At 38.7% G+C, this 23,689-nt stretch overlaps 1 protein-coding gene across 2 annotated transcripts; it reads right to left on the bottom strand.

Moving 5' to 3' along the window:
• Window positions 1–5,320: 5,320 nt before the first annotated feature.
• On the bottom strand, window positions 5,321–23,495 carry LOC121959653 (secretory carrier-associated membrane protein 1-like). Of its 2 annotated transcripts, none has more exons than XM_042509080.2 (9): window positions 23,237–23,495; window positions 18,782–18,859; window positions 16,515–16,616; window positions 15,845–15,956; window positions 13,794–13,922; window positions 12,077–12,236; window positions 10,821–10,922; window positions 10,038–10,155; window positions 5,321–9,937 (listed from the first exon to the last, which is right to left on the bottom strand). In XM_042509080.2, exons 1-9 carry the CDS (start codon window positions 23,291–23,293, stop codon window positions 9,788–9,790), a joined length of 1,008 nt encoding a protein of 335 aa, XP_042365014.1. In that variant the 5' UTR covers window positions 23,294–23,495; the 3' UTR covers window positions 5,321–9,787. The 2 variants fall into 2 exon arrangements, with proteins under 2 accessions (XP_042365014.1, XP_087927146.1); XM_088071020.1 differs by lacking the exon at window positions 23,237–23,495 and adding an exon at window positions 19,850–23,157.
• Between the last annotated feature and the right edge of the window lie 194 nt (window positions 23,496–23,689).

Genomic DNA, 23,689 nt, shown 5'->3' with positions numbered 1-23,689 from the left:
GGTTTTGTTTCAGTTCTTGTTCCAGTGGAGGCTTCGCTGTGGGGAGGAGGAGGAGGGAGGAGGAGATGCAGCAAGTGGAGCAGCCAGCTTGGTGCTGAGACCTCGGTTTGGCCCTTGAGGTGGGGGTGGGTACGTTTTCCAGCCAGCGGGTGATCAGTTTTTCCACTGATGCAGAACTGAACTCTGCATGTGTGTCTCTCTCAGTGTGTGTGTGTGTGTGTGTGTGTGTGTGTGTGTGCGTGCACGCCTGATTTTCAACCAAGTATTACTATTCACGTAAAGTACTGTTTTAAGGTACTTGTACTTTACACGAGTATTTCCATTATATGAAACTTTTACTCAACTAACTTCAGTGGTGAATATTGTCTTTCTGCTGCACTCTTATTTGTCAGCTGTAGTTATTAGCAGGGGTGTAGCAACAAATTCTGCAGCCTCTAAACAGTCTCTCTTGGCCCCCTGCCCCCCTTCTCTTAATCAGTGTCCTGAACAGTGGCTTTTTACAGCTTGTTCACTGTAAACTATCATGCAGTTTACACGGCAGCAGTTGCGTGAAGCCTTTACCTCACACAACAAGGTGTTTTGAGAGACTGAAAACGCAAACTTTTGAAACCGGGTTCCAGAGTGTAATTTAAAAAAAAACAAAAAACGCCACAACCTCTCTCATTGTGTAAACACTGTGTTTTCTGTGAAAACGCTGACATCGTGGTCACACTTTGCACATGCGCCTGTTTTTCTTCTGTGGTGTGTCATCACAAAGTTACACTGCCAGCTACTGGCCTGGCGTGCATATTACAATGTTTGCGTTGGTTTTTGTGGATCCTTTGTGGATCGTACACAAAAATCATTCTCAAAATGTTATCATATGAATGCAGATTTTCTTAAAACTTGGCTGTTCTCATTTAAATGTGGCCTTTTTTTGGCTTACGACACTATAGGAGCAGTGAGTGTGAACCGAAAAAGGGAAGGTGTGGCCAGATAAAAGCTCTGTGAAGCCAAGAGAAGTTGCAGATTTGAAGAAAATTCATGTTAAGATCTTTTTTTTCACTGTCAAATATGACACATTACTATAAAAAATATTGATTATAGCACCTCCACCTTTTCCCTAGCTATCAAATGGTCCTACCCAAGTGTGTTTGTGATGAGTCCCTCCCCAGATGTTCCTCTCCTCCATGTGGAGCGTTCAGAGGAGCCTCTGGCACGACCCTGTGGCTGCTTTCCTCCACCAGCAAACTAAACACAGAGCCTGATGACTTCCAGATTAGGCACATGACAAATGGTGCAATCTGAAGAGTGCAGCAGAAAGTGTTGGCCTGTTTCGGTGCCAGGGGCTTTGAGTTTAGCTTTTTTCTTAGAAAGAGTCAGAGAGGGCGAGAATGAGGAGAGGCACAGTCTGAGTCTACTTTCTCTTTACACCTAGTCTGAAGCCTTTTTTTTATGACTCAAACAATATGTTTTACAACATATAAATCAATAGATTGACTGTTTAACCCTTTGAAACCAGAGCAAGTTTGATTTCTCTCAAAAAGGAGGCGATGAGCAATTCAATGGGAACTGGCCCAATAGTGACCAGGAAAAAAAACAAAGCAAAACAATGGGACAATCAACAAAGGGGTGTGTGTATATATATATATATATATATATACAATGACATGTAAAATGACCAAATTAGTAATTTTTTTAAGGAAAAACAACAGAAAATGTGAAAAAAAAACCCAAAACAAACAATTTTTAAAAAAATAACCTTAAGATATACACACACACACACACACACATAACTAAAAATGTTGAGTTGTTTTTCTGAAACATAAGATTAATAAAAACAAGTGGACATTTTTCCCTAGTTTTTTTTTTTTTATAATATATAATCACCCCCATCTACTTTTCAGTTTATTTCTTATCACTTTTTACAATGTTTTTGCAATTTACAGGACATTTACAAGGTACAAGGTAGATAAATTGTCATTTTTCTTACACGTGGTTTAAGAAGAAATGAAATTAAAGTTGATCCTAAATCCTGCTGCATGTTTTTGGCTTTGGAGGAGTTGAGGAGTCTCACAGCCTGGGGAAATAAGCTGCTCTATAGTCTGGTGGTTCTGCAACGAATACTTCTGTATCTTTTGGGTGAGCAGACTGTGGCTGAGGCGGCTGCTGTCTCTGAGTATCCTTTGTGCTCTGTGCAGACACCTCACTTCACCGAGGTCACTGGTGCTCTGTCGATGGGAACCGGTGATGTTCTGAGCTGTTCTAATCCCTCGCTGTAGAGCCCTCCTGTCCTGGGCCTTGCATGAACCATGCCAGTTCCTGCAAAGTTGCTCACTGCCTTTTTCCACTATGCTTTCTAAGTAAATCGAAGCAACTTTCTTAGGTTTCAGAGGTTTAAACAAGGTGACAAAGAAAATATCTCGACAATTAGCTGACATGGAAACATGGACAGTAACATGACCAGAAAACTGACATTTATAACTCTTGTAATGATCCATAAGCATTATTATTATATAGACGTGTTATTATTACCTTGGTGTCACATTTAAAACAAAGTTAAGAATGCACCTTTTTACTTGTCATTCAAGACTTTTAAGACTGAAAAACAGAAAAGCTAATTAATCATGTTTTAGATTTTTTTTCCAAGTGTGCTACTTTTCACAGTAGCAGTGGCAGCAACAACAAACCTGTGAGAGAAACACTATAAGAATACATACACCCACTCACACTGGAAGACAATAGTGGGCCAAGTGCTGAGTCCTTCACTCTGAATAAACGTATGTGAAATAAAACAGAGCGACACTCTCACAAAAGAGGAAACCGGCAGCAGAGCGAGTCAGTGCCAACAGGAAGGGGCACAGTGGAGGAATAACAGACCCAAGGGCTTCTTTTCTGCAATGCCTCTCATACATGACATTACAGCAGAGTGTGTGAGAACGGCATGCTGGGAGCTGCTCTGCTCTGTCAGCTGCTCCGCTCTCAGCTGTCACTGGATGCATTCAGCTGGGTGTGGAGGCTGACAGACATACACATGATCAAAAACCATTAATCACTTACACTTTACTCTGATTTACAAACTTTCACTTCAGCCGGATAGTTTGTGTTAACCCTCTAACACAAACTAAGTTTCTTAAGGTTTCTTAAGGTTATTTACTTGTTTTTGTTTTTTAATTTTCTTTTTGTTGCTTATTTCCAGGTATTTTTATTGTTTTTTTTTTTTTTCATTTTAAAAAACATTTTCTAGCTAATTCTTTGGCCATTTCTTGTGAAGTTGCTGACCAACTTCCTCCTCTATTGTCTTTTAAAGAAATAAAGCCAGCTTGCTCAGGTGTCAGTGGGTTTTAAGCATAGACTGTAAATAATATTATGTATATCCAGTGTTTTCACTCAGAAACAGCCCTGTCAGAGCCTGGGTTACTCTGTCTAATGAGTGACAGAGTGCTGCCACCTCGTGGTGGCCTCTGTGAACAGCGGCAGATTGGCAGACAGGCTGCAGGTGTGCGCGGTTTGAGGCCAGAAGACGCCGACGAGACACATTTCAGAACTGTTTAACGTTTACTGCTTAATGTCAACCTTTACATTTGTTTATCGTTTCATTAATGTTGCCTCTTGTGGCTTGATTTGGTTTGAAGCATCGTCAAGGCCTATTTTTCTCTCGATACATATATGTTTGAGAGAGAAAACACGGATTTCTTTTAATCATGCGCGAGCCGCCTGACCACGAGACAGCCTGACAACCAAAACAGGTCATCCCACTGTGAGTAAAGTAATGTGACAGATGCTCAATTTAATTCAAGCATTTAAGCACTGTAAAAAAAAACAAAAAAACAAACCCCAAAAACGTCATCTTGGGTTTCTTTTCATTTTTTCAACAACTGTGGTTTAATTGAAAAGATCCCAAATTCACAAAGTTAACCCTTTGAAGCCTCTACAAATTTTCTTGATTGCTGAAATTAGTAAAGAGAACAACCTTACCTGAAAATAATAATTAAAAGATTATGTTATAGGATTATTATAATTTTAAGCACTTTTGAAGGGCAGTTCCTTTAATTATATTTGTAGTTTTTAATTAAATTATTCATCTATTTATTATTATTATTATTATTATTATTATATAGTTTTCCCATAGCCCTTTCTCTTTTTTCCCCTATACATTTTCCCTCTAGCTCGAACTGGTAAATTACCAAAAAATGCTTAAAAATAAAATAATTCTATAAAGTAAGTTTACATGTTTAACTATGATAATTAAAAATTATATCTAAATCCAGAAGTTTCATGCAATTTGCAGGAAAGGCATCTGAATGCAGCACAAGAAAAGTGATGTAGCTCCAGGTTTAAAGGGTTAAATGTGAAATTATGCTGGTTCTATACACACCAAAATGTTGTTTCAAATGTTTTTTTAAATGGAGTTCATTTTCTGGTCTGTTTTTTGGTGAAACAAAATAATCTTACTGTTTAAGGTTTATCTCTGTAGAGATCATTTTCAGAATGTTGTCAGACACTTAGAAGAACAACCTGCGCCTGCCGGTGACCAAAAACACACATAAAACACTCTTTTAATGGATGTACATTGACGGTGTAAAAAAATGCCCTGATCGGTTTACATTATAGCCTGTTTTGGATACAGTGCCCTCTCTCAATACTGAACCAATTTGAAATATTGTTGTTCCCATTACAAATCATGGAAAAATAGGGTTGGGGTTAAAAAAAAAAAATCCACTTAAATTCACATAATCCTAGAAACATGATTTGTACTGAAAACCTAGAAAACCTTGTCTTATAAGATATTTTTATATTATTTTATGAAAAGTTTGCTTTTATTGGACTCAAAAATGACTTTTTCATTATAGTTTAATATTATTTTTATTACTGCTTTTCCTGATAGTAATACTACTACTGTTACTACTTCCACTGCTCCAAATTAATGTGAATTTTCACACATTAAACACACATTGTATGCTGTTTTAAATCATCGATTTCTGGTCACTCTTTGGAACGACCTGTAAATACAACACTGACATATTGAAACATTATGCAATGTTAGCAACCAGTTACTAATTTTGCATCTATATGTGGCACCCTGGACATTTTAGTGGCTATTAAAATCATATTTGCATTTTTATTATTATTTTTGTTAACCTCATCCCATCATTATTTTTACTGCATAAAATAAAATGTTTGCAACTTTTATAATGTTAATGTGCAACACATTAGCTCATGTTCTTTGATAACTATTCACCTCATCTGGTTTTCTGCTGCTGTTTTTTTTTTTGTCTCATCTTGCAAATACAGTACTAATTTCAATTTGTAGAAAAAAGAGAAACCATGCAGAAGAACATACAGAAGAAGAATTTTATTCAGTGTTAATACAATAAATATACAAAACTCAAAACTACTCAACATGCGACTGAAGGTCAAACCAGAGTGCATCTTCAAATGACACAAATTTAGAGCAAATCGCCAACCATCTGTAAATCGTACAAAATATACAAACATCCCTTACTATTTCTTTACAATAATTTCATCAGGATTTTATTGTTAGAGATGCTTTTGGGTTGATTTCATCGTCAGTGTTTCTACCACAAACCAGGTTGATTATAAAGCACAGCTTAAAGCCACAGCCCATCGACAGCACGTCACACAGGTCACATTGCATCACCATCCAACGCCTTTCTCACGTTTAGCAAGTCGAAAAAAAACAGCAAAAATACTTTAAGTGCCACTCAGTTTGATTCTTTTCAAAGGAATAATCTCATGTTGCTTTCAGGAATACACATGCACTGGTTCAGATTAAGCCAGTGTCAAATCAAAAAAGAAGCAAGCAGAGAGCAAAACAAGGCATGTCGCAGGAAGCTTTCAAATTAAAATGAAAATAAAAAAAATCTCCAGGAAGTCAAGAGGGATCCCAGACCCACAGCCAGACTCTGCCCTGCACACAGATTTAAGACTTAAAGGCTGAATCCCCTCAATTTACACTCCTACACATCAAATACATACAAAGGCTTCACTGGCTTCAACATGAGACACAAAAGACGAGAGAGACATTCAAACTGTGAAATAATCGCTTTGCAGCTCCGGCTGCGGCGACACTAATGTAGAAAAGACACATTCAAGGACTACGATGGAGGTTTTAGGGCCATTTTAAGGAAAAAAAAAATCTTTTTAGACTTTGTGAATAAAGTCAGAATATTATGAGAAAATAGTTGGAATATTATGAGAAAAAAGTCGGCGTTTTCCAAGGAAAAAGCCTTAATTTTAGGAGAAAAAAGTTGGATTTTATGAGAATTGAGTCATAATATTACAAGGATAAAATTGTAATTTTACAGAAAAAGTCATAATGTTACAAGAATAAAGTCGTAGTTTTACAAGAAAAAAGGTGGCTTTTATGAGGATATAGACATAATATTACAAGAATAAAATCGTAATTTTACAGAAAAAAGTTGTAATGTTACGAGAGTAAAAACGTAGTTTTACAAGAAAAAAGTTGCAATTTTATGAGAATAAAGTCATAATATCATGAGAATAAAATCGTGATTTAAATAGAAAAAAGTTATAATTAAGTCGTAATTTTATGAGAACGGGGACATTACAATACAGAAATAAACGTATTGCCAGCAAACTAGAAAGCAGGCGAGAGCACATAAACAACTCGTCATCTAAATTTTCTTTGATGTGTTTATAGATGGAAATAAATGGAAATCTGGAAATAAATTTTGTGTGTGGAAAACTTGGGAGTTGAGGTATGCGCTGCCTGCGTTTGAGCTGCTACTGCCTTGCGACTCTATTTTCGTAATATTGTGATTTTAGTCTCATAAAGTTACGACTTTTTTCTCGTAAAACTATGACTTTATTCTCATAATATTACAAGTTTAATACTCAAAATAATATGTATTAATTCTTGAAATCTAACTTTTTTTTTTCCTTTAGCATGGCCCTAATCCTCCGTCATACGAAGACATCTCAGCAGGTAAAATGCATTTGAAATTCTTAATGACCACATACTGAAATAAAAGAGACTTAAAAAGAATAAATCTTCATATCTGATTGCTGGAGTTCAGTGATCGTCAATCCACAATTGGCTGATTATGAATATGCAAGCAATTATCAGAACATTACATCAACATTCCTGGCCCAATTTTTTAAAATGGTCTTTTTAAGTCATTTTTATTGTAATATATTGATTTACAGCACATATATTTTAAAAAGGGGGGCCATTTAGTGTCTAATTTCATACAATCTCATATCATTTTTTTACCTCGTCATGCAAGTGAAGATCCTGAGTAAAACTGAGGTAAGTCTCCGGTTTGAGAAGAAAAAGCTGGAGACGAATTCCACTTTCCTCTACCAGAGAACAAACTGTATAAACATGCAGCTCTACGTACAGAGTGGTGTCTCTCTTACTGGATGTTAACAGTACCGTTACTTCATCTTTGAGGAAATGTCATGAAAAAGGTAGGCTTTGTGTGAAAACTAGGCTGAACTCAGCTGGTGCGTGTTACACGTGTAAAATTAAGAACCGACGCTAATGAGCAGGAAGGCAAGAGGACATTTTTAAAAATAATCCTTCCACTTGCACCGATTACAGTGTGCAGACAAAGAGATTTAAAGTGCAACTTTACATTATTTCACTATGGATATGTAGAGCATTATTGGCAAAAGATTTCAAGCTGATATATACTTGTAAGCAAACTTTAAAGTGACAGTTCACCCAAAATCTTTGTAGCATCAAACACAGCTTATAGGCGGGATGTCTGCAGTTTTGTGGTTGACTTTAGTTGTTTGCAGCAGTGAAATGTTTTTAGAATTACAAACTGTAGATACCATACCACCATGTTGCCGATGTTGGAGCTTAAACGATTAGTCGATTAATCAGTCAGTCAATTGGTTGAATGACTGAAAATTAATCAGCAATTTTTTTTTGACAATTATTCATTTTTTTAAGCAGCAAGACTCTACAGCCATGCCAGTGCTGCTCTGAGCTAAATGCTAATGTCAAAAAATCATGACAGTGCCAGTATTCTACTGCTAAGCAGGTATAATGTTAACCCTGTCCAGCATCTGAGTTTAGTCTGTTAGCGTGCTAACCAAACTCAAAGCAGAGCTGAGGCTGATGGGAATGTCATTGGTTTTGTAGGTGTTTGCTCATTAAGTGTTGGACACATTGACATTTAGAAATGATAACATTTTAAGGAATCAAACTGATTACAATTACCCGGGTAGCCAAAATGCCCCTGTCCAGCATCAGCCCAAACTCGGCATGCCGGAAGAATTATGTCGGTTGCATCCAGTTGCCCGACTCGGCTGAGACTCTGGATGAACGACGCCCCAGAATCAGGGAAAATAAACCGTCCTGATTCCCGCTGCTGACTCTACCATCACGGGGCCGTTATCAAAAATGACCTGGCCCAGCCTCGGCCCAAACTTGGCGTGCCGGAGAAGAAAAAAAGTCAGACTGCATGCAGTCAGCTGACCTGGATGAGACTTGGGATGAATTGAATGAGGCGTCTGAATCAGGCCAAATAAACAAGCCCGATTCCAACTGCCCACACTGCCATCACTGGACCATTATCAAAAATGGCCTGGCCCAGCATCAGCCCAAACTCAGCAAACTGGAAGAAAATAAGTGGGGCTACATCTGGTTGCCAGACTTGGCTGAGACTGGAGATGAAATACGCCCAGGGCTAATTAAACTGACCCGATTATGGCTGCCGCTGCCATCACTGGGATCACGAGTGGGAGATGAATGTCTAGTCGTGAAAATATTTCACTTAATTCCACAGATGTGAACCTCAGGGTAGTGCCACAGGAGGAGTAAGAGGGTTTCGTCCTCTGGGGATCATGAATGCCTTTAACATTTCATGGCAGTCGATCCAATATTTGTTGAGATATTTCAGTCAGAACTAAAGTGGTTTGATTGGAAAAAAAGATGCATTTCCATGGCTGGTAACGAGAATGAAAGTTATTAATCTACAGAGGGAGTGTTTGAAAATTACCAATTTAGAATTTGGGTGATGCATCACTTTAAGAGATCAAGACTACACACTAAAAACCAAATTCAAGAGGAAAGCAGACAGTAAGAAGAAGGCAAAGGCAGTGAACTGGAATGCACAGCATTCATCTTCAACAACACACGGTGACTCCACCGGGGGGCAGCACTGTTAGGTTCTGTACTCATGGAAAAAACAGCAAAACAAATCAGCTGCATTTGCATTAACTGACAACTAGAGAGGACTACTTGACTTCCATTTGTCCCATAATAAATTAATTTAAAAAAATAGAAAGTAGTGATGGATCACAGACACAGGAAGTCAGTGACATGGAGAGAAGTGGTAGTGTGAATGCCCAGGACACGTTAGAGAGTTGGTTCAGCTACGTTAGAATCCGCCTACAGAGGACAGACTCGACATTTAAAGAGGCACACAAACATCCATTTAGTTGGCCACACACACACACACACACACACACAGGCACAAACTCACACAGAGAGAGAACATAAAGTTGAGCACGCTGGTTGAGTGGTAGGAGTGCAGCGGAGGTCGGGGGGGTCCCAGAGTCTGTGATGAGAGCCGTGGCCCTGTTTTGAATCCTGCTTCCAGTGGTCGTACTGAGATCACAGATCCTGGGTGACTGGACGGGCGCCCTCACATGAACCACTTTGATATTGTCAGAAGGCTGCGGGGGGGAATCTCCATGTGTTCAAACAGGGCAGTTGGCTCAAGTGGAAGCTGGGTGTGAGCAGAGGAGGAGGAAGAGGAGGAGGGCTGGTACGGGTTGGACGGAGAGATGAGCGAGCTCTCTGGGCCGATCAGATCTGCTCCTTGAAGGACGTCTGTGCAGCCCTGGAGGCGGCATTAGCAGCGGCCGTCTGGACCGTCTTGTTGGACATGACGCCTGTGGCAAACTCCTGCTGTGCCTTCGCGAAGCTGGCGCCGGTGGTGCGGTACATCGCATGGACCTGATGAGGATGATGGAGAACAAAAAGAGCGGCATTACAGCTGAGCAGATCTTTCATAGAGAAACTACTTAAACGTTGTCTTTGTTTGCTGTGCGTCTACCTTTTTGAACATGATGAGGGACATGGCAGCCAGTGAGGTGAAGAGAGCAGCGATGAGGATCATTATGATGCCCACCGGGATGCTGCGATTCAGGCCGGTCAGAGCTGAGATCCACCCGCTAAGGATGAGAGAGTCATTAAAGGATAAGAGGTGATGATATTCTGTGTGTGAGGACACAGACGTTCTGGAGAGAAGTTAGAGAGGAGTCGCTTAGATTGGATATGACTTTGACCCATCAGCTCTTCAGGGCATTTTGGCAGCTGGAGTGGACAGTGCAAGGAACATTCACAATGGAAAGTTGATTGGAATACTCTTATATGTGGCAAGAAAGACTATTCCCAGGTTCTGGATCTCTAAGGACACACCAGCACTGACCGATTGGTACAAAGAACATTTGAGGATACTTCCTTTGGAAAGGTTAATCTTTACCCTTTGAGGTAATTTTGAGGGTGTCATTAAAATATGGGAGAACATGGTGACCCCTCTGGACTGGACTTGTCATATTTCAACAATATGAATGTAATCGTACCATGGTGGTGGGTTTTTTGTTTGTTTGTTTGTTTTAGTTTTTGTTTTTTGTGTGTGTTGTGTATGTAAGATGTGATTCTGCTGTCTTTTGTTTGTGCTCTGTTAAGGTCATCCAGAATTATGATAACAATGGTTCTGTGCATATTTGGTAATATACACATATGTACATATGTTGCTAGCAGAACCTCAATAAATTGAAATAATAATTGCACATTGCTGTGGTACCACGTGTTTTCCGTGTCCCCGTTTTCTCACCTGGCGCCCCAACCGGTGATGCCAATACACTGCATAACGTAGATGCCAAACTGACAGATGTACACAAAGAAGAAGGCGAAAAACCTGAATGAGCTGTCACTCCTGCAGAAAGAGAGAAAAAAATTCAGATCTTTTACTTAAGTAAAATGACTAATACAACAGTATAAAAATATGAAATGAAAAATACAAATTCTTCCTCTTAGCTGTAGTGCGACTACAGTACTGTAGATGGTTTCGGTGTGAGTTTCTGAGAGTTTAGGATATCGAGATATCTCATGTAGAAACTATTTTCTTGTCTTTCTTTGAACTAGACCCGCCAACCGTTACAACCATGCAGAAGGAAGTGTGGATCTGCTCATGGACAGGAGGCTCATGTTCGTCACAACATGAGACGTAAACATTAATGGCGTCCTCCTCGGCTGAGCTGTAACGTTAGCTAGCTCAGTGGTGCTAGGTGAGCTAGCAGCAGGTAGACAGAAAATAGTTCCTACGTGAAACTGCTCACAGCAAGGTCTGTGGATTATCTTCAGAAATTGATTATTAGATAGAAAAGATTATTGGGTCATGATTTCTGGAAAGAGACATTGCTGTTGAGTTTTTTTAAATGTATTTTCTGGCGCTTTGAGCACCTCAAGTGGAGTGCCATGAGGTTCCATTATTTTGAAGAGAAGGCAGATGTCTCAGAGGCCGATACCTCAAACACTCTGCAACTTACTTCAAAACTATCTAGATTGATAAATAGCGCTACAACAAAGAGGAAAAGTGTGTTTTTGATTTTGAGGTGAACTGTCCCTTCAAAAAGTTAAAGTGCTTGTTCTTTGTTAACTCACATATTTTTATGAATATGAGCAGTTTAGAGAGAAAATGTCTCTTTGGTGGAGTGGCTAAAAACAGTACAACTAGACACTTTTTTGTCACAGAGAGGTCAAAAACAAAAAAAGATTAAGAACAACTGGTTTAATCTTTAGCAATATGTTTAATTGTATAGGCTAAAATAAACTTAAAATAAACCTTTTAAGGTGACTTATAACTAAAGCTATTAAGTAAATGGAATAAGTAAAAGAATAAATAAAATGCACAATATTTCCCTTTGAAATGTAGTGAAGTTGAACTATAAAGCAGCAAAATATGGAAATACTTTCAGTAAAGTACAAATACCTTAAAAATGTACTTAAATAGATGGACTTAGTTATAAATACCACAGCAGGGGAGTGTTTTATTTTGTACCTGCAAGGTAAAAACACTGTGTTGTTTACCTGAACGCTCCATAGAGTGGTCTGTACCAGCAGACGAAAGAACACGGTGTGAAAAGCAGAAACCAGAGGATAGACAAGCCGAAGTCCACCCCACGTGACGCGTCCACACAGAACCAGGCCAGACAGCCCACCATGTTAGCCAGCAGCGTCCCAGTATGAACTGAAGGACCAGCAGAAATAAAAAAAGTACATTAAGAGTCTGCAGGGAGCTTTTTAGTGAAAGTGGGACAGTGTGGCAGCCTGACTGTGTCACTGTATATCAGAGCTTGGAAAGTTGGCTGTTTTTCAGAGTCCAGTGTCCTGACACTGCTGCACGCTGACACTTAATATTTCAACATGTAGCTCTGTGCACACACATGCAGGTTTATTTAATAATTCATTACTACCATGTGCTCCCAGGGTTCTAACAGTGTCTGCATGATTTAAGGCACTGACAGAGTGACTAAAACTGAGGGGGTTTACATCCCAGTGTGAAATATGACATTAGCCTGCTGGTTAACATACCAGAACTGAGCGGGGGTGCTGCTGATGTGTTTTTTTTTTATCCTTTCTACTTGAGCCTGGGAAAAAAAATCTGGTTTGTTGGCAATTTCCAACAAAAATTCTTTGCTTTTATCAGACTGATCTGTGAGAAAACCAAAAAGGAGGGAGGGAGGGACAGTAACTACTGCTCTCTGAAGGCTGCATCTAAAGCAACCTTTAAGCAATCATCTGACCAAGTCACTTCATTAGGCCACATGACTTAACACATGCTCTCGTCATGTGGCTACTGAATGCCACTTGAAGCCATTCATTCCCTGAATACCAGATGGAAAATCACTTTTTTTTTTTTTTTAGGACGGAGCTGTAAAGGTTGTAGCAGGAGAAAAAACAGTTGCTCTTATTCAAGGAGGCAGGGTCTTGGGTAAATCAGTAAAATCACGTGAGAAAACACATTTTGGTACTAATTTACAAAACGGTTCTGTCTTTTATAAAAAAGAATAGCTAAATTTGCAGATCTATGCATCTGTAGATAAACTGTAACATCTAATATCAACCTGAAGAGAACCGATAAGTTGGAAGTGTTGATTTTCAGCAAAGGCATCCAAAATGCATGTGGAAGCAGTATGTACTAACGCTGGTGTGCACCCAAGAAAAAGTCTCAGAATTATCACTTTTATTATCTATTCGTCATTTAAAACAATTGTGTTTGGAATCTTTTTCCCAAAAACCTCAACAGATTAAGATCATTAGAAGCATTAAAGGGAAACTACATTCTTTTCCAACCTTTTTCTTATGTTTTTGTGTCTAAATGACTAATTGGAACAACAGTTTTTGAAACTGGTCCAGTATCAAGTGAGAGTGCTGCATAAAGCCGTGAAAAGACAGGCTGAAATGAAATCCCTGAGCACAATGGAGCAGCGTCAATTTACATCCACTAAAAGTTCGTCTTTTTTGCCACTGACAGACTCATACCTGTAACACTTTAAAAATGATCCCTACAGAGATAGACCATTTTGTTAAAGAGTTCAATTATTTTTGTTTAACCAAAAACAGACCCAAAATTGCCATCATCAAAAACACCTGTGTTGATCAACTAGATAGCTGTAAGTAGATTATTTGGGGTACATCTTTCATTTCTTACATCACTTTATTACATTGCATCAGGCATCCTAATCATTAGTAGGTAAACAGAGGAAAAATAACATAAAATAGAGGAATTAAAACAGCCACTCACACATCCAGAGGTAGTACATGATCTTAACTGTCTTCTGAAACTCTACAGGGATGTCCACTGTGATGTCGTGGTAGAAACAGGGACCCACAGGGAACTTCTCCGGGAGGGGAGGCCAGTTGTTTTTCCTACCTGAAATGGGAAAACACAAGAAAACAAAGTGTGAGTTCATGTTTAATATCACGCATATCAGTGACAGCTTAGACTGAAAAGCTTGCATGCACAATAAATATTTCCCCTTTGCATGTTAATATAAAGAAAAAGCCTTTAAAATGCCTGTCAGTGCAACAAACTCATCAAATGTTTGGCAGTGAGATATTAAGGAGATGCTATGACTGTGAATAATGTGGTTTAAAATAGTGGCTGTTAGACATACACCAGCTCTGCAGAGAAGCTTTGTGAATTTTAAAGGAATGATAAGCTTACTTGCTTTCTTGCTGGATTTTAGATGGGAAGACTGCCTCTTAAATCTGTATGCTAAATCTTAAGAATGGATAATAAATTGAAATATTATCAAAATTGCAGTATGGCTAGGTGCAATATCCAAATTGCAGGAGCTGCGATTGTTTGATTGAAGTAAAATGTGTTGCAACATACCATTATAAATAAAGCATTGTGGTGCTACAGAGACGCCCCAGGCTAGAAAATTACATTCAACATGTAAGGGAACATGCTTGTTTGCTACAGACCACAGCAATAATCACACCAAAATTTTTATATATATTTTTATATTTTTTTTTCCAGTGAAAACGAAATACAAGGATTGCCATTATGACTAAAAAGGGAATCATAAAAATAACCAGCCGACCAAATAATAATCAAAATATCACAGTATGATTTTTTTGTTGCATATCATGCAGCCCAAGTAAATATGAAGCCAGAGCTTGAGACAATTAAGTTATGTTAGCAAAAAAGGTAAATCTCTAATACAGAACTCTAAATTTGACCAATTAACACGTCATTATTCCATTTTTTGGCAGGGTGCAGTGACCTCATTAAGTCTCTGCTGGCTGCCTGGCAGCCACATGCTGACGAAAGGACACGTGGAAGTCACTGTAGGTGAGCCCTTGTAAATGCACAATCTTTTATTTTTATGCCTCTATTTGTGTAAGGATTCAACAAACAAGATATGTGAGCCTTATACCCCTTTCCCACCAAAATTAGCGTGTGCAAGCGGGTTTTTTAAACACGGGCAAGCCTGCTAAATATATGTGATTAACTGCATTCCAAATGCCTGTGAACACACCACTGCAGCAGACGGGTCTGCCTTTCTGTCAGCTTGTGTGTGTGTGGGGGGGGGTTGTTTTGATTCTGTAATGGTGTGTCTGTGTGATGTCATGGACAGGCAAGACAACAGGTTAATAGTGGAAAGCAGTACAAAAAGAGATCTTAGTACCACTTGGGAGGAGATGTGTGGTAATTAGTGACAGTGCATCATTGCAATGTATCTTTTACCCCTTTTCCACCAAAAGTAGCACCCTGCACATGTTTTTTTCAATTATGGGTAAACCTGCTAAAAATAGGCTATAGACTGGTTTCTCATTGCCAGTAGACCAAAGCTGTGTACACAGCTCTGCAGCAGATGAGTGTGTGTGTGTGTGTATGAGAAGGGGTTGTTTTGGTGTGTCCATTCAATGTCAACGGACTGGAGAACAGGTAAACAATAGAAGCAGCATGGACAGAGATCTGTGAAAACTAACCAGTGGTTACTTCTCTTTCTATACATCTTATAAACTTATTCAATCTCTCTTTTAAACTTGGTGCAGACTAATTTGGATTGCTATTTTAGTGCTGCTTTGGAGGAGACGGACAGTAATTAGTGATGACTCATCATTGCATCTCACCAGTTAAGGGTCTAAAATCGGTGCGTTTATCCAGATGTGTTTCCATCAATGTCGATTGGAGCCGGAGCTAATAAATACCTGTGACTACTGCAGAGTCTTTTAACCTGGTTAGAATGCTGATTGTCTATATCCTGACTGCATTAAAAAGCCAGATGTTAGTGGGTGTTAACAGGTCTTTTATGCAGTGGGATTGAGGCCTTAGTGTCTGACCTCCTGAAGCACTGAGTGACTGCATCTCTCGCTCCCGGCGGTCCAGCTCTGCAGCCTTCCTTTCCAGCTCCTCCTGTCTCCTCAACAGCTCCGCAGCTGCTCCCGACTGCTCCTACTCACACACACACACACACACACACACACACACACACACACACACACACACACACAATATAACACACATGTTCAACAACATATGAATACAAGGCTGTGTGTCTTTCAGTGTGAATTCTCTTGTTTCTACTTTTGGAATAAATCCAATTCTCCACAGGGGCAGCACCAGCAAGGGGAAGACACATCTCAGAAACTTCCCAGGAGTCTGCTGACAAATGAGGTGCGCCATCGCGAGGTATGTCCTCTGGCTGCCTGATTTCTTTCTGACTGTCTCCCTCGACAGCCACAAAGCTAAGTCGCAGATAGCAACCGCCTCCTGTAGAGCTACTTTTTTGCCCACAAACTCAGCATGAAACCTCCTGTCATATTAATATCTTTGCCGCCTCCAGTGCAGGAATCTCTGCTGGTGGTATGTCATAGTCTGCTCGCTTATTAAGACCCACACATGCAAAAATATCTGCAGTCTGCATGTCCGTTAGACTTGCCTTTTCTTTGTGGACCAAAAAGCTAAAGAAAATAAGTCTGTGTTTTTGGCTGCGGCCAGTAAATCCTGTACCTGAGGCTGCGAGTAGGCCGGAGGCTCCTCTGTGGGTTTCATAATGGCGGGTTGTGTGTTGATGGTGGGTGCTGCCGTCTTGGGTGCCATACCCCCATGCGTCTGTGGTGGAAACATATTGTCAAACTCAGATATTGTGACAGTGTCTAATCATGCTGTGACACTGTAAAACAGTCTGATACATCATTAGAAATCCTACAAGATGAGGAAGTTACTTTTTGCAAAATGGTCAGTGCCTCCTGTAATACTACCCTTTAAAACGGTGACAATATAAATATAGAAAAAGAACTTTAGCAGGCAACAGTATCAGCACTGTTTGCATCTAGAAGCTCAGAATCTACATTAAAACTAATCACATCAAATGTTAACAGTTGAGGCAACCTAAATATCAACGTCAAAGCACGAAAGGACTTGATTAAAGCTTCATGGGATTAAACAAGGAAAAGAAAATTAATTTGTAATAGCATTTGTATATATGAAGATGAACAAAATGAACTTTAATCAAAGTGTTTGGAACCAAGAAAAATTCAAAAGGCTAATTCAGTGTTTTTTTCATTTGTGGTGACCCCTTAAAATGAAGTTTTGTCTACTTGGAACCCCTCAGGAGCTGACTGAAGTTTGTACTTAGAGTTTGTGAGCAGTTGAACCACAGACTGATTTTCTCCAGTAAACCTCTCAGATCAGTTCATTTGAATAAGTCTTTCGATGCCAGAATCTGTAAATCTATCTAATATTCTATAAGGAAAAAAGCAAGCAGAGGTAGAATACACGTCTGAAAAAAGATCAAACTTTGAGTAGCAGAATAATATTTTCATTATTTCTGTCCCATTAAAGAGTAACTTTGGTATTTTTCAATTTGGACCCTATCTTTCCTTGTTTTTTGACTAATGGGAACATTAGTTTTTTTTAATTGTTCCAGTATTGTACTGTATTGCTTACATTTATATTTTTACACACATTCTATTATACATACTTTATTTTAAAATGTTTAAATATTTACATACTAGTGCTAATTGTTTACTATTACTGTATTTCTGTTTCTATATTTTTATATACTTGTGCTTGTACTCATTACTACTTGTGATAATTCTCTATGCTGGCATCACAGCGACTGTGACAAACCACAGTTTCCCCCGGGGAATCAATAAAGTATTTCTGATTTCTGATTCTGAGAGAGCGCTGCAGCCAGCAGTGACCAAACAGACTGCAATGTAATACTAACGGGCTACTGTGCACCTTCAGTTTACGTTACATTAGAAGTGTTTGTTTTTGCCACTGACAAGCTCAGATTGTCAGGCAACATCATGGAAGAGACAGACCTTTTTGTTAAAGAGTAAGATCATTTTTGTTGTGGAGACTGTTGCGGTTTCATTATTGCCAAACCTACCAAACTCCATTTAATCAAACAGTAATTCAATCACCATAAAACACGCTTGATTCAAAATCAACTGAAACAAACAAAACTATCATATATATATCACTATCAAATATCATGGCTCCTCTTATTACCGCTGTTCCAACAGTTCTGGTTTAATCAAAATAAACTCTTAATTTACCCAGTTAGATGTGAAACCTGTTGTCTCTGGTTGAATTGGCAATTGCTATTTCAGGGTTGTTTCTGGTTAAACAAAAAGGTTGTAACAGTTTTATGAAAGGTTCTATCTCTGTAGGGATCGTTTCCATAATGCTGTTAGACACTTACCAATCTGAGCCTGTCAGTGACAAAAACAAGCACTTTAAATGGACGTACATTGATGGTGCACAAAAGCCTGGATGGGTTACAATGCAACCTGTTTCACCACTGCTGGCTTTAGCTTCCCCACAATACCGCCCAAATTTTAAAAAATGTTGACCCTGTTAATCGCTTAGACACAAAAACATGGAAAAATAGAGTCCAGGTTATAAAATAACAAATTTCTCCTTTAATTATCTCACAATTATTTGATCAGAGAATCTAAAATTACCCAAAATGTAACTTTTAAAAAATATAGAAGTTTTGGTTTTATTTAGTTCTTTAATATTTATTTTCAATCTAATTGAAAATTAATATAATTTTAAAATTAAAATAAGTAAGAATGAAAGCTTAATAATAAACAGGGACTTATAAGGTTCCTTTTGGGTGATTTGTGTTCTATAGTTATAAAATACAGATGCAAAGCTTTCTGATGGCACACATGATCATCGCTGCATCAAACGCCGTGCTTAGGGACTTGTCTTATTTTCTATTTAACATTTCTTTACTAAAAAGTGGGTGTAAAAGTACTCACTGGTTTGGCATCTGTGAAGGGATTGTACTCCTCTAACCCTGGAGGAGCAGCCTGTCGTACTTGTGTCACTGATGGATCCTGAAAAAACATAAGGTTTGTTTAATAACATTAACTGTTGAAAGAAATCAAAATAAAGGTAGCAAACGACTCAAGTGTTCTAAATAGTTTTGGTATGAGTGCAGCAGTCTTGATATGTCTATCGTGTTTTATCAGGGACAGCAGAACAAACAACAAGAACAAGTAGAGAAAAGCTCTGCGCTGAGAGTAACATGGCTCATGTGAGGGTGAAAAACCCTTCATTATTGTGCCAGATGAAGGCCAAACAACCGTCTTTCATCAAAACGCAACAGGCCTATAATTCAATACTGGCAAAGACGGGATGATTCCAATAATTTCACGGGAAGACATCTATAAATAACTAGGAGTTTCAGAAAAGGAGGGGAGCTAACGCTTCTGGCTGCTAGAGGCAGAAATAAAAAGAGACTTCATATTTTTAAAATTTGCTGCGCTCGGCACAAAAAGCACTTTTCAGTCCTTTTAGGGACATTCTTGATTTGCAAGACAAGAAAATTTTAAAAATCTTAGTTCACAAAGATTTGTGAATATGCAAAGTGGAACAAAGGATGACAGTAAAACATGCAGAAAAAGCTCTTCATTCTTACAACAGGAAACTTATAATAATCTTAAAAAATAGAGTTTTCGGGACTTTTTTGGTAATTTTCGAATAACCTCCCTTATGGTCAAAAAATCTGGTCATTTTCTTGTCACCCTCTGCCTATTTCTGGCAGTTTACGGGACATTGCCTTTTTCTCCATGTTTTTTTCCCATCAAAGAAATCAAACGAATCTGCTCAGGTTTTAGAGGGTTAAACCTCTCTGCGCTATATTTTAGAGGAGACACTGGAGTGCAACTATGTTTACTTATGGGGTGTATTCAACCATCAAATACCAGCTACCGCACACTTCAAAAGTACAAGTATCTTTTGCATCCATTTGCATGTAAAATTCCTGTTCCTGCAGGCATCAGTTAAGCTACATCAGCACACGTTTCGATTTATTATAGGCTTACCATCAGCTGCTGTCAGTCACGCACAACTTTCATTCAAATTGCTGCCAAAGATTAACATCCAATCTGCGTATTCCTGCAGAACTATCCTTATCCGGTCTCAGTGCCGTCCTCTCACTGTCTCCCTGACTCTTAAGTTTCTGCGAGCAAGTCTTTTGCTGCCACACACACACACGCACACACACACACACACACACACACACGCACAAGCACATGCGCACACACACACACACACACACACACACACACACACACACACACACACACACACACACACACACACACACACACACACACACAGGCTGCAACTTGTCACCAGACCGGGGTCATCAATATTTCATGCTATGTTTCCTTTAAAGTTTAATGTTTCCCTATTGCGCAGTCAAACACATGCATATTCACCAAGCTTTCATCATGAAATCTATAGTTACAATTGTAGAAAAAGAAAAATGAATCACCTGTTGCATGTGTGTGAAAACTAATTTTATGGTGAAGGATTTTCTGTCAACCTAACATGGCACAAACTGGCATCATCTTGGTGTAGCTGCAAATAAAACAGGTGCAGAAGTCTCACTAGCTGATGTGACTTCATCCAAGACGTCAACACTTTGCCTACTGTGTGACGGTGAAGCTGCGATATGCTAACACCAGTCAGAGTCCACGCTCTGTGCCGTCTCTACAACATTTAAATAAGCTGCTAAGACGACACAGTGTGACATCTATGCTTCCTTCTTACCGGACATGAGAGCCTAATTTCTGTCATTAGCCTACATCCAGAGAAATAGGCCAAAACAGAACGAACAATCTGATGCATGACTGGGAGTGATGAAATTTAGCAGGAAAGGCGCCAGCTGGGATCCTTAGCACCACATGTCTCCATGGCGGCACCATATGATTTCATCAACTATTGAAGGATAGCTCAGAGTAGGGAACAAAGCTCCATTTATCCTCAGGCAAAGGGAAAAAAAGTGTGAGCCAATAAGTGACAGAAAAATGAGCAGAGCGGCAGGGGCTCACTCGTCATGTCAGTATGTTAATGAGACTCTATGAATTATTCACATTTCATGCGTCTGTGTGGTCAAACTGTGCCGTCAGCATATCTCCCCGCCACACACTGACTGAGCAAGAAGGTGAAACCACTTTTTAAGTTTCTGCAAAGCCTCCTATGTGGGAAAAATGATTTAATGTAGCCTTGTACACATTCACAGGAATATCTGTGGCATAATGATTTAGCCAGGTATTCACTCTGAAGAACATGAATTGGTTGAGCACCGGACTGGCCCCTTTTTTTATTTTTTATTGATGAAAATACGTTCTGATAACAGCTTTACAATTGTCAGGAGTGGTTTCACTTTCTTTGTATCACATCTTTTTTAACTGATCAGATACATTTCTTTATCAGAGCACTCAAATGACAACACTTGCAGAGCACTTTTTGAACTGAACGTTTTGAACGGTTCTCTGTTAAAATCTACATGACTTTGACAGAGAATTTTAAAAGTCCTTACATTATTCCAATTATTTTTCTTGATTTTTCCAGAGTCATGTATCACATCCTTACAAAATTAATACTTGACCAAAAATTGTTTTGTTTGGTGTTGTGGGCAATATTTAGAAAATACCTCTGGCAACTTGTGAAGAGAATTATCATTATTACTGACATGTTACAGTGATTAACTGATAAAACTTCTCAATGAATCATTTGATCTTTGAAATACCGGGCAAAAAAAGAAGAAAAATACCTATATCAATATCTTAAAAGCACAAAGCTCAATGTCATGTTTTATACAGAAACACAAAAAATATTCAATTTATATTTGTTGTATTATGTGAGACCAAGAAAAGTTTTGAATTCTCATTATTTTTGACATGCTGCATAATCATTTTGCCTATAAAACATAATGAAAAAAATGTGAATCACAACATATTAAACACAAAGCGCCATCATTCAATTCCATATTTTGCCTTAAACACCAAAAATATTTCACCTTTTATCATGTAAAACCAATAGAAATGTGAATTCTCACATTTTAAACCATTCACCATCAAATAAGTTAAACAAATAAAGTTTTGTTGTTTTCTTTGTAAAGCATGTAGTATCCGGAAAGCACCATAAAAATCCAATACAATTTTTTTCTTAAAAAATACTTTGATTTGTCAATTATCAAAAATATTTTTCAATTAATTTTCTCCTCCAATTTAGCAATCAATTAATTGTCTAACTGTTGCAGCTCTATCTTTTTTCTTTCTTTTTTTTTTTTTTTTACATGTTACACACCTTGAGATTTAGCTATGTTAATCCAGAATTTAAAAAGTCCAAAACTCAAAGATATGCATTTAAATACAATAAAAGATCAATAAAACTGGCAAATATCTTTACATTTGACAAGCTGAAAGGAAGGAAGTTTAAGCATTTTTACCTACAAAATTATTGTAACAATTAATCGATTATTATGAAAATAGTCACTTAATTTGTCTTTGCAGCTCCGAGGAAAATGCTGACTGGCCTCTGCCCTAGTGTCCATGTTTAGTTCACCTGATATGGTGAGGTAGATAAAGAAACACCATAGCAGGCTTACTGGTGGAGGCAGACAGTGAAGGGCTGAAGAGCACATGATCAAATGCATGCTTTCACCATGACATGACACTGTTAACACATGGATGTCTATGGGTCAATGCCTAAATACAGCATCATGGAAGCATGACAGTGAAAAATGTATGTTCTGCTTTCATTTACTCATCAGCTCTGGAGAGCAAAGTCACTCAAATGGCTGTTTTAACATCCTATTTACAATATATATATTCAAAAACCATCCCCTCCATCCTGCACCTCAGGTTGAGTTATTAATATAGTGGTTTGGTATAGAAAGTCCATTATGGGGATCCATATATAATGTGTATCAGTGTGCAGTCTATGGCAGCACTTCAATCAACCATATATTAAAAAGGCACACTTGTGTAGCACTGTAGTGGATCTACTGGAGGGCTGTAAAGGGATGGATGGAAAGAAAGGTAAAAGTTGAAACTAAAACAAGGATTAAATAAAACACCAAAAATACAGTGTTCTACGATGTGAATCAGGAATAACACCTGCTGTGTCACAAGGAAAGCTAACACAAGACATCAAGCTAGCAGCTAACACAACACTGCCCGCTACCTTTACATGTTATATCACAAAGTGACAGACTGTAAATAAAGCCTGCCAACGAAGAACATTTCACTTTGCTAATAGCTGCCATTACTATTGTTAAACTAAATCAGCTATATGACATCTGCTTAGCACAGAACAACCACTGTCTTGACTTGTCTCGCCGAGTAACGTTGTTATTAATGTGGAATAAGGCAGAAGCTAATGCGGCTAACGTAGCTCGCGAGCTAGCATAACGTTACCTGAAACGGGTTGCTGATCTCCGGGTCCGCGAACGGGTTGCTGTCGAAATCTGACATTCTCCCAAGAGGGTGGTTTAAGTCGTCTTAAAACTTATAACGATATATATGTATGAGTCAGAGCGAGCTACTTCCGAAAGAAACGAGTCGTTTAGAGGTAGACGCAAGAGATGAGACACCGAGGTGAAGTCAAGTGTTGACTGTGTCCAGAGATACTACCGCGGCGGAGGATTGGTCGGCAGCAGCGGATCAAACGCGAGCCAGCGCGACGGCAGGCGGAAGTAAAGAAACGTCACGTGATTTATTTTATTTTGTTTATTGTGTGTGAAACGTCACACCCTAAGTTGCAATTAAAAGACAGTATGTCCCTTTTCTCCCACTTTAATAACCATAAGAATTATTTGGATTCATGTAGCCGTCTTTCTCACAAAAGAAACCAACTTAAATTGTATGCTG

Source organism: Plectropomus leopardus, chromosome 20, assembly GCF_026936395.1.
Source record: "Plectropomus leopardus strain MGB_pleo_1.0 chromosome 20, ASM2693639v1, whole genome shotgun sequence".
NCBI classification, from domain to species: Eukaryota; Metazoa; Chordata; class Actinopteri; order Perciformes; family Serranidae; genus Plectropomus; species Plectropomus leopardus.
The sequence above is the reverse complement of the archived record's forward strand: the minus strand, read 5'-3'. Positions and strand labels throughout refer to the sequence as shown.

Bases quoted from the DNA above. Each gene is read 5' to 3' on its own strand.
- LOC121959653 (XM_042509080.2), bottom strand. From the start codon at position 23,293: ATGTCAGATTTCGACAGCAACCCGTTCGCGGACCCGGAGATCAGCAAC. The intron at 13,923-15,844 runs GTCAGACACTAA...TTCCCATTTCAG, and splicing joins GTCACTCAGTGCTTCAGGAG to GTAGGAAAAACAACTGGCCT. The intron at 10,156-10,820 runs GTGAGAAAACGG...TCTCATCCTTAG, and splicing joins ATCACCGGTTGGGGCGCCAG to CGGGTGGATCTCAGCTCTGA.